The sequence below is a fragment of the Embiotoca jacksoni genome, unplaced genomic scaffold, assembly GCF_022577435.1.
Source record: "Embiotoca jacksoni isolate LCO1_2020_lvr unplaced genomic scaffold, fEmbJac1.0.p SCAF_5, whole genome shotgun sequence".
Classification (NCBI taxonomy): domain Eukaryota; kingdom Metazoa; phylum Chordata; class Actinopteri; family Embiotocidae; genus Embiotoca; species Embiotoca jacksoni.
In genome coordinates this window covers 8942048-8956251 of record NW_027185403.1, presented here as the reverse complement: position 1 = coordinate 8956251, position 14204 = coordinate 8942048, and the positions used below count along the sequence as shown (strand labels likewise).

Genomic DNA, 14204 nt, shown 5'->3' with positions numbered 1-14204 from the left:
AAGTTCAAGGATCCTCAGCCGTGACCGACGGGTAAATAAAACAAGCGCTCTTGTATGTTAATATACGATCATAAAGGTTGGGGGGGCGAGTCACGTCGAGGCTTTTTATTTTTTTTCTTCTTCTTCTTCTTTGGTTTACGTGTGTGTGTGTAAGTGTGTGTGTGTGTGTGTGTGTGTGTACGTGTGTAAGTGTGTGTGTGTTTTTCGACCAGCTGAAAATGGCGGCTCGGAGCGTCGACTCTTCCTAACTTTACCGCACAATAATAAACATACCAACACACACGGGCCGTTATGACATAACACGGGGCGAAACTTTACAGAGAGGCTTCAGACGCTCTAGCGAGGGGGGAGACATTACTTTGACCGCCACCCGCCGCCGTGTGACAGGAGTTTTTAAAAAAAAAAAAAAAAAAAAACCCCGCAGAGGTAAATGAAGAAAGAGGCTTCACGGAGGCTAACCTCTGCTAGCTAAGCTTAGCATCAGCGACAGCCGACGACTTGTGAACGGGATCGCGAGCCGGAGCTAAGTCTGCGACGGCGCCGGTTAAATGTCGGCAGCTCGCAGACGTGAGGTCAAGAGTGTTGCTGTCGAAACGCTGCCGTCGCTTTCACCGGCGCTTTCTCGTCTCCGCGCGGCGACGCGAGTTCAACGCAGATGTTTTGCGGCTCCGTGTGTGATGCTAACTTTAGCTCGCTGGCTAAAGGAACGCTGTCCGGCTAACGTTAGCGGGTCTGTCAAGCTAGGCTATACCCAGAATAGAGGCGTGTGTGTGTGTTTCTGTCCCGACAGGAGGTAAACAACAACAACAACAACAAAAACAAACAAACAACAACAACACACTCAAACGCGCCAGCAGTCACTGGATATTTAAAGCGTGTAACTTAATGCTTCACCTCCTCCTCCCCGAAACTTTGTTTGTCTTCTAGGGATCATGGAGGATCCTCATACACGGTACAGCAAACGTCTGGTAGGTGACGGTCATCTTCCCTAAAACGCTTGTTTCATGTTTTGGTGAGACCAGGGTGGGCTTTCTCTCCCTGCTTCAGTGTTACATGTCAGCCCTTTTTTTTTTTTTAATTTTTAATTTTTTTTATTATTTTTTTAAACGAGAACAAACCCGGTTTATTTGATGAAAATGGCTGCGTTTTTTTTTTTTAATCTGTGACGGCCTGCTTTGTGTCCCGGCTCTTGTGGTGTTTTTGTGTGTGTGTGTGTGTGTGTGCAACCTCGACAGCAGTAATGAACCTGCCTGAAGACTCAGGGTTCAAGACGGGGTCAAGTTCACTAACGTGACAGCATCTCTGCTGTGACCTTGCTTCGCCTCCTTACAATCTTCCCTCCCCTCCTTCTTGCTGTAAAGTAATACACGGAAAGCTACCTAAAACATTATTGATGCCACTAGTTTGAGGTTTTGGGAGACACGCAACATCTGTTGTTCAGTAGATGTACGCTGTGATGTTTTCCTGGCTCACTTTGTTGGACCAAAACTAAATAAACACCCACCCATTGAATAGTTGCCTGATTGTAGCTAATTGATTTATTTTGCGTTTTTATGACTTTACGTGAAAGAATGGGTTTCTTTTATAATATTGAATAATTTTTAGTTGTAAATTAATAGGTACAGTGGAGTCCTCAGTTGTGAAAGTAAGACGTATTTGAGTTTAGATAATGGAGCATTTGTGATAAAGGGATGGGGGTGGGGAGATATCTGAGAGCAGGGGTGTTGTGCTTTATCCATCTGTCCAGCCAAGCAGCGTTAGACGGGGTGAATGGCAGTAAAGGGAGTAAAGGAGGGGGGTTGAGGGCAATGTGTAGAAGATTAACCCCGGCTATTGTAATGCTGTATTGTTTGTTTCTCACATGAGCTCCTGTGGTAGCTGGCTGACTGATATGTTTGGGATGATTTATTTAGATTTGACCTGTGTCCTTTTTACCGCTGAGATATAGGGGACGTCTCCCGTGGGTGCCACTTAATGTCTTAGCAATTAGACTCCTGTAAGAACAGTTTAAAAATACATTAAGCAATGTTGCAAAGGAGTCAGGTTGTTTTTTTTGGGTTGTTTTTTTTTGTTTTAAGTTAAATTGAAATGTACTTGCTGTTGTATTTGTGCAAGGATCAGTCCCTCTGTACATTCATTTTTTTTCCCATACCAAACACTAGTTTTCCTCTCAGTTGAGAGTTTGAGCACACTTCTTAGACTTAATAGCTTTCATGGTTTTCTTCGCAGCTACATCTGATAAGTCTGTTTTGTGATCCCTTTCTGTCTGATAGGCTACTATAACCCAGCTTTGTCATGGTATTGAAATATATTCAGGACAGTACCACATCCCATATCTCTCGCTGTCATTCCATCCCAGTCCTGTTTTCTTTCTGTTGCTCACTACAAGTCATCATGTGTTGTCGAGGTTAACAGAACACCTTCTTATGTCCTCAGCGTACAGGCACACGCCGCCGCTACCAGGACGATGGCATCTCAGATGATGAAATTGAAGGGAAGCGAATGTTTGACCTGGATGAGAAGTTGGAGTGTGGGAGGTTTAGCTCTGATCTGATCAGAAAAATGGAGGGTAAAGGTGAGATGTTAACTTGTAAAGTGAAAGAGATTTTAATAAGAGTGAAACCATACCTGAATATATCTAATGCCATGTAAGGTTAGCTGTGCCGTGTTTGCCTGATCATGTGTTAATCAGGTAAATGTGTTTTTGCGAGTTTGTACTGGTGACATTTTGTTGCTGTATATTTGGGTTATCTGCCCATTGCAGGTTTATATCTTTTGATGATTGTTTGTTGTTGACATTGTGTGTATCTCCTTTCTAGAGTTCACATTTGAATACATCCAGCGGGAAGGGCTCAGGGACCCCATTATCTTTGAGAAGGCTGATGGCCTTGGCATACAGTAAGTTACAGTCTTTTACTGTCTAATCACAGATTATTCTCTTTTTTCCTAAAAACATGCAGCTCATTCCTTTAATTTAAAAATAATGGCAGATGCCAGCAAACGGCAAAGAATTACAACGAATGACTTCTCTCTTGCAGAATGCCAGACTCTGACTTCAGTGTGAGTGATGTCAAGTTGTTTGTGGGTAAGTTCCTGTTCAATGCCCTTTCAGAGTAAATGGCTTTACTGTTTGCACACCAGATGTAACGTGCCATCTCCCTATTCCTGGTAGAGTTAGGCCCATAAATCAGCCCCATGATACCTTATTGCAGATATATTGATAGTGGTGGATAAGCCAAGTAAGGAGAAATTGCAGGACAAAAATCTTAAAGTAGGTCTGAGGTCATTTAGAAACGGTGTCACCATTACATAATTTGTCCATGAGCAATGACAATTTGGTTTTTAAACTGTAAAATGTGATGCTCAGTTTGAATCTATCACAATAAAAAAAATCTGAAGGGTCTGTATCAAGATTGTTTGTTTATGTTAGGTGTGAATGTGTTTTATGTTAAAAATAAGTATTATCCGGCAATATGCTGTTTTATGCAATAACCGTGTTTCTAGTCGTGAACCCCTTTTTATTCCTCTTACAGGTAGTCGACGTATCGTGGACGTTATGGACGTGAACACCCAGAAGGGGATCGAGATGTCGATGGCTCAGTGGCGACGCTACTATGAGACACCTCCATCAGAAAGAGAAAAACTGTACAACGTCATCAGCCTGGAGTTCAGCCACACCAGGCTCGAGAATCTGGTCAAACGACCGGCTTCGGTGAGAATTTACACAGTTTTCATACTTCAGGGCTTTTCAACAAGCACCCTGATAATGCCATTTTAGAGTAAGTCTCCAAAAAAAAAAAAAAAGACCAAAAAGTTCTCTTTTTGTGCAATGCAGAAAGACTGTCTGAATTTTGTGTTTACTGCTGTGCTGGCTTTAGAGCATGGGATTTGTTGCGGCATATTACAGACATAAAGTGGTGTCAGTTATCAGAAACAGTCTTGAGTTTGGTGCACACAATCTGAATGTATGTTTACACCACTTTCTTCTCTGATTTCTCCAGGTGGACCTTATTGACTGGGTGGACAACATGTGGCCGCGGCATCTCAAGGAGAGACAGAGAGACTCCACTAATGCTATCATAGACATGCATTATCCCAAAGTACAGAAGTAAGTAAACCAACCAGCCGAACAACATCAGTATAACATCAGCTGTGCTATAGTTAAGATGCAGTACTGATGAAATCTCCTACATCATCGAAAACACTATTTAATGCCTGTTTGTTTGTCTGTTTGTTTTTCTTTTCAATTCAGCGTTGTATTATGCTTTCATCTAAAATTCACTTTATGTTACCTGTCCTTCCTCCACGTCTCTCAGGTACTGTCTCATGAGTGTGCAGGGCTGCTTCACAGATTTCCACATTGACTTTGGAGGCACTTCGGTCTGGTATCACATTCTGCGAGGAGGAAAGGTCAGTCACCTCCATCAACCCACACAAGAACCGCAGAGTTTAAGGTTTGGGTGCTTGTAATGCCCAGGTGGGAACTCAGTCTTATTTCAATCTTGCTGTCAGAATAAACCTGGTCTTGAGTCATCACTCGATCTTTCTTTTCCACTTCTTGTTAACGTCTTTTAAATTAGTGCCACAGATATGTTTTTTTATGGATATGTGCCAGTTCCCTCGATTACATCTATGTATCCCTGCCTTGCACCTTTTTGAGAAAAGAATCAAGGAAATAGGTTTTTAGAAAATTGACCTTTCCAAATGTTAACCCAGAGGGTTTTTAGGAAACATGTAAATTATACAATTGAATCAGAAAACCAAATCTAAAAGTGGGAGGTATCTGTTATTGGTCTGTCCACTTCTGTATAACACCGTGGTGATGTTTTTGATGTAGAATTGGGTAACTCGGTCCTATGAAAGTCTTCCATGTATCGTCACTCACTGCTCCTCAGTGCAGAAATAAGATGATTGGCAAAGCCTTTATTATGATTGCAGACCAGAATAATTCCCATGAGGAGCGAAGCAGAGTTGTCATGTACTGCATGTGTTTGTTAAACTCAGACTGCATAAACAGGAGGATTTACCTGTGCCCCCTTCAGGTGTTCTGGCTGATTCCACCCACACCACAGAACCTGGAGATGTATGAGAACTGGGTTTTATCAGGAAAACAGGGAGACATCTTCTTGGGGGATAAGTGTCATGACTGTCAGAGGATAGAGCTCAAGCAGGGCAACACCTTCATAATCCCATCAGGTCTGTTACTGTAATACAGACACAATATACACAGTTTCATACGCTGTCTCTAAGAATGCCTGTAAACCACACACACACACACACACACGCACACACGCACACACACTTGTCCACTACCTCCCTCCAGCATTGTGTCCTATATGTTGCAGGGTGGATCCATGCTGTGTACACCCCAGAGGACACACTGGTGTTTGGTGGGAACTTCCTTCACAGCTTTAATATCCCCATGCAGCTCAACATCTACAACATTGAGGATCGCACACGGGTGAGCAGCACCTCACATTCCCTATTAACTTTTTACTGTTGTTTATATATTACTTCCCTGCTGATACACAGTGATGATCGTTTCAGATTTTGTGATTAAGTGAGGTGTGATTCAGTCTCCTGTGGAATTATTCATGTTAGAAAGACTTTGGTCACAGAAACTCAACAACATGACTTTTCTAAGAATTTTGTACACACGCAAACGCTAGAGATACACTGATTTCTTTCTTCCTTTCTCCCAACCCTTTACCTGTTACCAGCAAAGGCATTTTGACAACACTGAGTAACAGTCTGATAGCAGTGCTCTCTTTTTGTCAAATTTAATGTCTGTGTGCCCTACTAAGTAGAACTCATTAGAATAATTTGAATGTGAGGTAACATGAGACCATGGTTGTTGTGTCACTAAAAACTAGGTTGCATCCCACTATAATTCCTCAGCATTATTATTGTTATTATTATTATTATTATTAATATGAATAATGATCAGTATTTTTCCTGATCTGTTCTTGTCGTCCTCCTCTAGGTGCCAGCAAAGTTCCGCTACCCATTTTATTATGAGATGTGCTGGTATGTCCTGGAGAGATATCTTTACTGTCTGACCAACATCTCCCACCTCACCCCAGAGTTCCAAAAATACTCCCTTGGCATTGGTAAGGTTGAATGAACACAAAGAAACACTGCTATTGTCATTTTTTTTTTCTCTTTTTCCACACAGACATATACATTAGTTCAACACTGATGTTAACTTGAATCACTTCATTTATTCTCTTTTCAGGACTGACCCGGGCTGACCTTGAAACCAGTGATCACAACGGGAATGGCACCTCCAATGGTGTTGACAGTGACGCTGAAAACGAGGAGCTCAAGACCAAGGAAGAAGAAGTCCAAGAAGAACAGGCGGCTCAAGTTAACACACCTCAGCATGTGCTGACCCCCTTTGAGCAGGAAGGACTGTGGAACCTTTTAGGGAAATTGGAGGGGCTGCCCACCCACAAAAAGTGCGTCCCTGCAGGGATTAGGAACGCTGCAGCCCTGCTCGACGACATGAGGGTGGGTGTCGCTGAAGTTGTTTGTGCAGATTACCTCACAATTAACTCGCACCACACTGAAACGGATGTACAATATTAATAATTTTTGACGCTGTGACTGTTTTTTCACCGCAATCTTTTTGCAGGCTGTTTTGAAGGAGCGAGCCAGTCACAACCCCAAGCTAGCCTACACTGGAGAGCCTATTGTCAAATGGCCCAAAAGGGTGAGCAGAGACCAAATATTTCACACATTACCAGCCGGCTGGTATTACTTCAGGACAAACGTCCGTGTAGAAAGGATATCTGTTTGTGAGTCGATATAGTGTATTTAGAATTAATGCTTCAGTTTATTTGAAGCGTCCTTTCTCATTATATTAATATAAAAATACACTGTCAGCGTTCGTAACATCGCCTATGCATGTTTGTTTTCACCTGGCTACAGCTTCATTACTTCAAAAACTATGTAAATACCAATATCATTAAAATAAATTGTTCTGAATTGTTAAATCCTTCATGCCCACTCACCAAAAAATGTGCAATTTTCTATCCCTTCCCTGCTGATCTCCTTCATATAGCCGTCATGGTACCAGCCCCCCACCCCTCCGCCGCCTGTTATTTACCGTCCTCGCCTGGCCCCCACCCTCCACAAGCCTCTGGGTCAGAGACCCACCAAACGCTCTTCCATCTCCGCCCTGAGGCGCAGACGGGTGAGGTGCAAGCGCTGCGCTGCCTGCTGCCGAAAGGAGTGTGGCACGTGCCAGTACTGCCATGACATGAGGAAGTTCGGTGGGCCGGGACGCATGAAGAAGAGCTGCATCATGAGGCAGTGTCTAGCGGTAAGATGTCTTGCGCGTCATTGTATTTATATATGTGGAATAAAAATAATGCCGCCCTTATGTACATGTATTCATGCACAAGGAGAAAGTGTTGGGTCAAAGTTCAATGCTAATGTCAAAAGTAGTGTTGTTTACATTGTTTTACAACTCCAATGTTCTTGCTAAAATGTCGATTATGGGAGAATTACAAGATAACTGATGTGACGCGGGTTTTTACTTCGGACAAAAATGTGCAATATTGACTTGTTACATATACTCTTTTTTTCAGAGTTGCATCTCAGTAATATGTATGAGCATCACATTTCAAATTTCCACATTGTTTTACCCCTCCTCTAGCCCGCCTTGCCGAACACAGCTCGATGTGCCATATGTGGAGAGGGAGAAATGGATGAATCGAATCCGAGCACTTTCTCCCTCATGGAGTGTTCGGTCTGTTCGCAGATCGCCCATCGTCAATGCATTAAGGTGAGTTTGCTTCAGTTACAGTGTTGTTTTGCTGCCTGTAAAGCGGCATTTGTTGGTCAGATTTGGGAGTTAGGTGCTGTTTCAAAACTTTGAAGTGTTCTCTGTTTCAGGAACCTGGTGAGGGGAAGATCAACAAGGACTTACCCAGCTGCTGGGAATGTCCCAAATGTTACCAAGGCAAAGGCTCAGCATCAGAGGTAAGAAACACTCAGTTCTGACAGTTCATTCAGTTTCCTTATCAGTGACTTCCAACTGCCTCGTGGTTGACGTTGATACACAAATGAACTATGACACCCCCACGTCAGTCTTCCAGTGATGAGGAAAGCGAAGAGTCGGAGGGCTCCGCCTCCTTGCCACAGTCCAAACTTGCGTACCGGGAAGGCATCGGTGTAGGCGAAGGAGCGAGACGAGGGAGACGTAGCAGATCCCCAGGCCGGCCCACAGCACCACCACCTTCTCAGAAACTGCTACTGCAGCATCAACAGAACCGCAAAAGAGCAAGTGCACTGGAGCACAGACTTAAGAAGAGGGTACGGTCATTTGTATTTTCCAGTATGTTAATATACCAAAGTAAGTTGTGACAAAGTCATTTTCTGTGGATAATGGTGAAACGTTTTTGGGACAATTCAGCTGACACAAGTTTTAAGAAATCTGCACATAAAGGTCTGCTTTTACATTGATGTATTTTAGTCAATGTAGATTTTAAGATTTTTAAGCATTTGCTTGATGAAACTTTAAATCACCCTGAAATTGGTTTGGTAGATGCTACACATTTAATTATTGGTATCTACTCTGACCTAAAATAGCAGTATATATTTTTTTTTCTCCATGTGACATTTATCTAACTTCCCAACCCACTTCTGTTTATTGCAGATAAAACTGGAACGGAGCAAAATCTTAACAGTAAGTCTTGAACTTTTTTCTGCTATGAGACTGCATTGCATTTGAATAATACCACAAAGGATACTTAGTTTTATTCCAGGACATTTACTTTGCATCACAATGAGCATGATGTATACAGTTAGCACTGTGTAATGAAATATGAGTGTACTTGTGATCAGTCAGTTGTAAAACTTATGTCTGATGACAAATGAGTCAGTACTGTGCAGAGCATATTGCAGCACTGGATTTTGTTTTTGAAACAATCATTGTCTGGTTCTTTTTTGCATTTTCCCTCTAACCAGAAACAGTCGTCTCTCGATCGTTCTTCGAGGCTGCTGGGCTCCAGGATTTTGTCCCGGCTGCGCTCTCCAACGAGCAGACTTGCTCAGGGCAGAGGCCGGGGCTCCACCTGGGCGAGTGGCTCCTCTTACCACAGCGCTCCAACAGGGTCCGGGTCCGGGTCCGGGTCCAGGTCCGTCGAGCAGCAGCAGCAGCAGCAGCAGCAGCAGCAGCAGCAGCAGTCGTCTTCCCTCGGTCTGGTACTTGAGCCGAAAGGAGAGCCGCGCAGAGGGAGGGGACGAGGCGTGAGGCTGCGGGGGGGAGGAGCAGGACGAGGCATCAGAGGTGGTCGGAGCCATGCGGACTTGGATGAGGAGAGCGAGGACAGCAGCAGCAGCAGCAGCAGCTCCAACAACAACAGCAGCAGCAGCAGCAGCAGCGACGATGATGAGGAAGAGGAGAGTGGGCAGAACAGCGGGAGAGGAGGGGATAAAGAGAACCAGCCGCAGTCGAGGAGAGGAGGACAGACAGCCAAAGAAAGGGAAGAGGATTCGAGCGAAGTGGCCAACCAAAACGGAGCGGAGGAGGGTGAGGAGGAGGAGTTGGAGCAGGACAGTCAAACAGTGGACAAAGATGGCTCATATCCTAAAGTGACACTCCAAAGGCCAACCAGGGCAAAGCAGGACCCATCAGCCATCGTCCCCAAATTAGAGGCTATTGCCCCTCAAACTGCCACTTCCACAATACACAGCCAGACCAGAGCCCTCGTCAGACCCCCCATTAGAAATCGTGGTTCCGACCACTCCAAATGGCTTATGCCACCGCAGACTCGCAGCGGACAAACGTATTCTCGTACGTCCCACCCAGAGAGACTGGACGCCTCTAAAAGAACGAGACTGAGCGTGCCGGCTAAGCTGAGCAACGGCGCTTCTTCTTCCTCATCATCTAAGCTTCCCCATCAGCGCGTCCCTCTGTCCGCCCTGCAGGAAGGAGGGGGTGAGGCGGACAGGGAGAGCGTCGGTAACGGCCCGGGCTGTGAGAGGGAGGTGTGGGTGTCTGTGTTTCGCTACTTAAGTCGAGCAGATCTCTGCGTCTGCATGGCTGTCTGCAAGAACTGGCACAAATGGTAAGTCCTCTCAATGGATAGATTTGTATTACGGATACGCACCATTTTGGATCTGGTTCCCGGTTAGTCATTAAGATCTCACACTAATACATTTCTTTGGTCTTTCTCCTCTGTTACAAGAGCAATGGAAAACACACACACACACAGAGGCTTTTCATTTTTAGTCTGTCGCTTCTGGCAGCAGATTAGAACAAATGCAGCTCATTAACATGAATTATCTTAATGTTAGGCTGATAAAGTGGGTTGTTCTCTGTTTAAAGTGCACTCTGCTGCTGCTGTGTGTTTTCAGCCACAGAGTGTTTGTGAGTTTAAAGATTCGACACGTTTTTAGCACTACTGTACAAACGCCTCTCTTAATCTGGACCTTCTTTTTGAGTAGTTTATGAAGTACACGAGGCTGCAGCTGTGAATCAAATATGTCGGGTACGTTTAGTGACCCTTTTATATAGTCTGGTGCTCATCTCATTTTCAGGTTGTGAACATTAAACACGTTGCCCCTTAAAACTTTAGTGTTTCCTCCTCTGTCAGCAAAAGATGATTAGACATCTTGAGTTGTTGATACTTTTGCTTTTAGTTTCTTGAAAATGTTAAAAGGCAGCTTAATAAGATTCACAGATACATCGATTTAAAACTGGATTTAAATTTGATCAAATGCTATCAATCGCCATCCCCTGATCTTCTTTTATTATCGCAAACTGAATAGTGACATGGTTCAAAGTCGTTTGCAGTGTTGTTCATGAGTGCGTTCTCGTCCGTAGGTGTTTAGACAAACGGCTTTGGTCGCGGATTGACCTGAGCGTCAAGCACACCATCACTCCTCAGGCTCTAAAAGGCATCGTGAAGAGACAGCCAGTCACACTTGACCTCTCCTGGACCAACATCTCCAAAAAACAGCTCAACTGGCTCGTTGACCACCTGCCTGGTACGCAGGCACACACACACACACACACACACACACACACACACACACACACTTAGCTTTACATCATTTTTTCTGAATTCTAAAAACCTCAATGTTATAGGTGAATATAATCCTGCCGAATTAATACACAAAGAATCGTATGAGTAGATATGGGCAAGAAATGCCGATTCCTTTATTTCATGACATATTTATTAAACACTGTTTTCAAATCGTATCCATTTTGCAGGGCTGAAGGATCTGATGGTGGCAGGTTGTTCCTGGTCATCGATTTCAGCTCTCTGCTCCTCTGGTTGCCCTCTCCTCCGTTCTCTGGACCTGCGATATGCAGACGGAGTCAAAGACTCTCAGATCAGGGAACTAGTCACTCCTCCAGGTGAAGAACGAGCAGCTTCAGAGGGCACCTATTGATTGCAAGAAATGCACGACATCATCTGTTGTTTAATTTGTCCTATAATTCAATTAATTTGGGTATTTTTCTCCCAATCTATCCCTTAACTTTTCCCCCTCACTGTACTTCTGTTTCACCCGTCTCCTTCTCAAACTCTTTTACAACATCTCTGCACTTGTTTTCGTTCTTTCTTTCTTCTGAAATGGCCCCCTTCTCGTCCAGGCTGTGACAATCGCAGCCAGTTGCGGACCATGCAGTGTCTGCGACTAGCCGGCCTGGACATCAGTGACTCCACTCTGCGTCTGGTGATCCGCCACATGCCACACTTGACAAAACTGGATCTCTCCCACTGCAACAGTATCACCGATCACTCCATCGATCTGCTGACCGCCGTGGGCTCGTCCACCCGAAACACACTCACAGAACTTAACCTGGGAGGTGAGAAGTCGTTGCGGGGCGCGAGACGCACAGTTCGTTTTCAGCAACACGCACACATCACGTAAGTGTTATAGCGCTAGAATAATGAAGGGTCTTTGTTTGTGTTTCTCTCCCAGGCTGCAGTAAACTGACAGACGCCTGTCTGAAGTATCTTCGCCGCCTCTCTTGCATCTCACTGCTCGACCTGCGAGGCTGTAAAGGTGTCTCCCGCAAGGCCTGTGAGGCCTTCATCACCGAGCTATCAGTCAACACGCTCTACTGCCTATCAGATGAAACATTGATCCAGCGGATATCCTAAGCGCCTGCCTTTCTCACTGCACAGGTGACTTGAGATGCAAAAGCCGGGGGGGGGGGAAGGATCCTGATGTGGATCCATGAGACACAAAGGACTCAGAGAGGCAGGGAAGCTCACACGCACCTGTGTCACTTAAAGGAGGGGTGGGGTCTAAACTGGGAGGGCGTACTCACTTAACTGGTGTCGGGCAGAGGGGTCGTTGTCACAGTTGGAGCAATGCTTCGTTTGAATCCATTTCTTTTCTGTGCACCTAAAAACAGACTCAGGAGCAATTTTTTTTTTTTTTCTGTCGTTCTTTTGGGAATTAATGTTATGTGGGAAAAAAACAAGTTTTGTTTTTTGGTTTTTTTTACGGGCGCAGGAAAACACGGGCAATTATTATTAGCTGTATTAAACTACACATCCTGTGGATTACCAAGGCCTCCACTTTGCTTTGGACAGATGCCTGGCTCGGCTGCCATCACAAGCGCCTGCTTGGAGGAATAAATAAGCAAAGACTGGGTTTCGTCCTTGGGATCAAACTGCATTTTTCGTTTTTTTAGCTGATTGCCCATCAATTCTTACTTATCAAGTGACACAGTTGAACTCTTGATCGCAGCTAAATTTGTTGATTTTTTTTTTGTCAGGGAGAGAGTGTTAAGTTGTTTGATAACTTATGCTTCATGCACAACAGCTATGCGTTGAGATTTTTTTTTTTTTTTAAAGACAACTAAAGGTAATAAGACTCTCACATCAGACTTATAAAGTGAGGAGTGGCCTGTGTTTACCAGTCTTCAGCTTTGTAAGCTGTCGGGTGCAACACATGGACGTTAAAGCGTGTAAGAAGGTAAAACGACAGTGTGAGTAGGCAATCAACACGGCAACTAGACCTCACCCCCAACAAAGGGCAGGTTGTATTAAGTATGGGGGGATAAGCCAAGGAATGAGGTGTCAGATAAATGGTGCATTTTTCGAATAAGCGTTAGACTTCAGGTGCTATTATTTCCAAACTACTCTTTGCTTTGTTTTTGTACAGAGACAACATTTAGAGAGCAAAACTATTGTAGATAAAACTGCTCCCCACCCCTCTTTGATACACTTTTTTGTTCTTTTCATGGATGAAAAAAAAACAAAACGTGATTATCGACCTTTCACTCAAATTCAGTGTAGAGATGTAAGATTTTGTTTCGGGGGTTCGCTCATTTCTTTGTTCCCTTCAAGTGTTACGGCTCTGTATCAAAGGTCTGCTCTGCTGGCCATATCCCTTCAAATGAGTACAAGTATATATATATATCTAGATATATCTATCTAGATATATCTATATATATACTTTTGTGTAAATGTGTTTTTTCCTCTTTTAGATTATCAAAATGGGAATCCTGTAGCATTGTAATTATTTTCGGAAGCCTTTTTCACTTTATGTTATTTGTGTTATTTTTCAAGGAAAATAAAAAAAAATAAAAAAAATTGATGAACAGCGAGGGGGGGGGGGGGGAATGTCATTCTTCCTCAAAGTGGGAGAGACGCGTTCATATCGACTTCACTCCAAACTGCATCGCCACTATTGCTCGGGATTTCCTGTTTATCTCGGAGAGTTCATTCCTCCAGGAACCAGATCCGCTCCTCCCTGGCTCCACCCAGCATCTTTCAATAACCTGGAAACAAAGCGACGCCAAATGAAATAAATAAATAACGCTGCAGCAGCTGCAAATATCAGAGATTGTTTGCGAAGCCGCGATTTGCAAAAAAAAAAAAAAAAAAAAAAGGGAATCAAAAAAGCAGATGTGACAGATGTGTTGCGCTTCTTTTTTTTTTTTTTTTTTTTAATGAAGTCGTCGGCGAGACGGGACCGAGGCGCTTATCGGCGGCGGCTGTCAGCGTCGTTGTCGGCCGCCCGCGACTCGACTGACCTGGATGTGAAAGTGGAATAAAGGCCGAGTCTCTTTTTTTTTTATTTTTTTTTATTTTTTTTTTGACAGACGGTTACAACCCTGCGATGGAAACGGGGGGACGGTCGCTGTAGCCGCGGGGGAGGAGAGCTAACTTCACCAGCCGGCGATTTCACACGTTTACTTTTCTTTTTTTCTTTTTTTTTTTCCTCCTTCT

The 14204-nt window shown here is 44.0% G+C and overlaps 1 protein-coding gene across 2 annotated transcripts; it reads left to right on the top strand.

The window, feature by feature from the left end:
* The first annotated feature begins 154 nt into the window (after positions 1-154).
* On the top strand, positions 155-13565 carry kdm2ab (lysine (K)-specific demethylase 2Ab). 2 transcript variants are annotated; one of them, XM_069171343.1, is made up of 23 exons: positions 155-793; positions 928-968; positions 2437-2575; positions 2820-2898; positions 3039-3085; positions 3534-3712; positions 4002-4108; positions 4317-4410; positions 5043-5196; positions 5346-5461; positions 5984-6110; positions 6236-6510; positions 6635-6712; positions 7064-7324; positions 7661-7789; positions 7900-7986; positions 8095-8319; positions 8663-8692; positions 8974-10076; positions 10835-10998; positions 11225-11371; positions 11609-11824; positions 11941-13565. In XM_069171343.1, exons 2-23 carry the CDS (start codon positions 933-935, stop codon positions 12120-12122), a joined length of 3975 nt encoding a protein of 1324 aa, XP_069027444.1. In that variant the 5' UTR covers positions 155-793; positions 928-932; the 3' UTR covers positions 12123-13565. The 2 variants fall into 2 exon arrangements, with proteins under 2 accessions (XP_069027444.1, XP_069027443.1); XM_069171342.1 differs by having other exon boundaries at positions 155-968.
* Positions 13566-14204: the final 639 nt, after the last annotated feature.

What these genes read in the sequence shown, in the direction of transcription:
- kdm2ab (XM_069171343.1), top strand. Translation starts at nt 933, where the DNA reads ATGGAGGATCCTCATACACGGTACAGCAAACGTCTG. An exon ending in CATTATCCCAAAGTACAGAA is followed by an intron (nt 4,109 to 4,316) that starts GTAAGTAAACCA and finishes CACGTCTCTCAG; the next exon opens with GTACTGTCTCATGAGTGTGC. An exon ending in TCATGAGGCAGTGTCTAGCG is followed by an intron (nt 7,325 to 7,660) that starts GTAAGATGTCTT and finishes CCCCTCCTCTAG; the next exon opens with CCCGCCTTGCCGAACACAGC.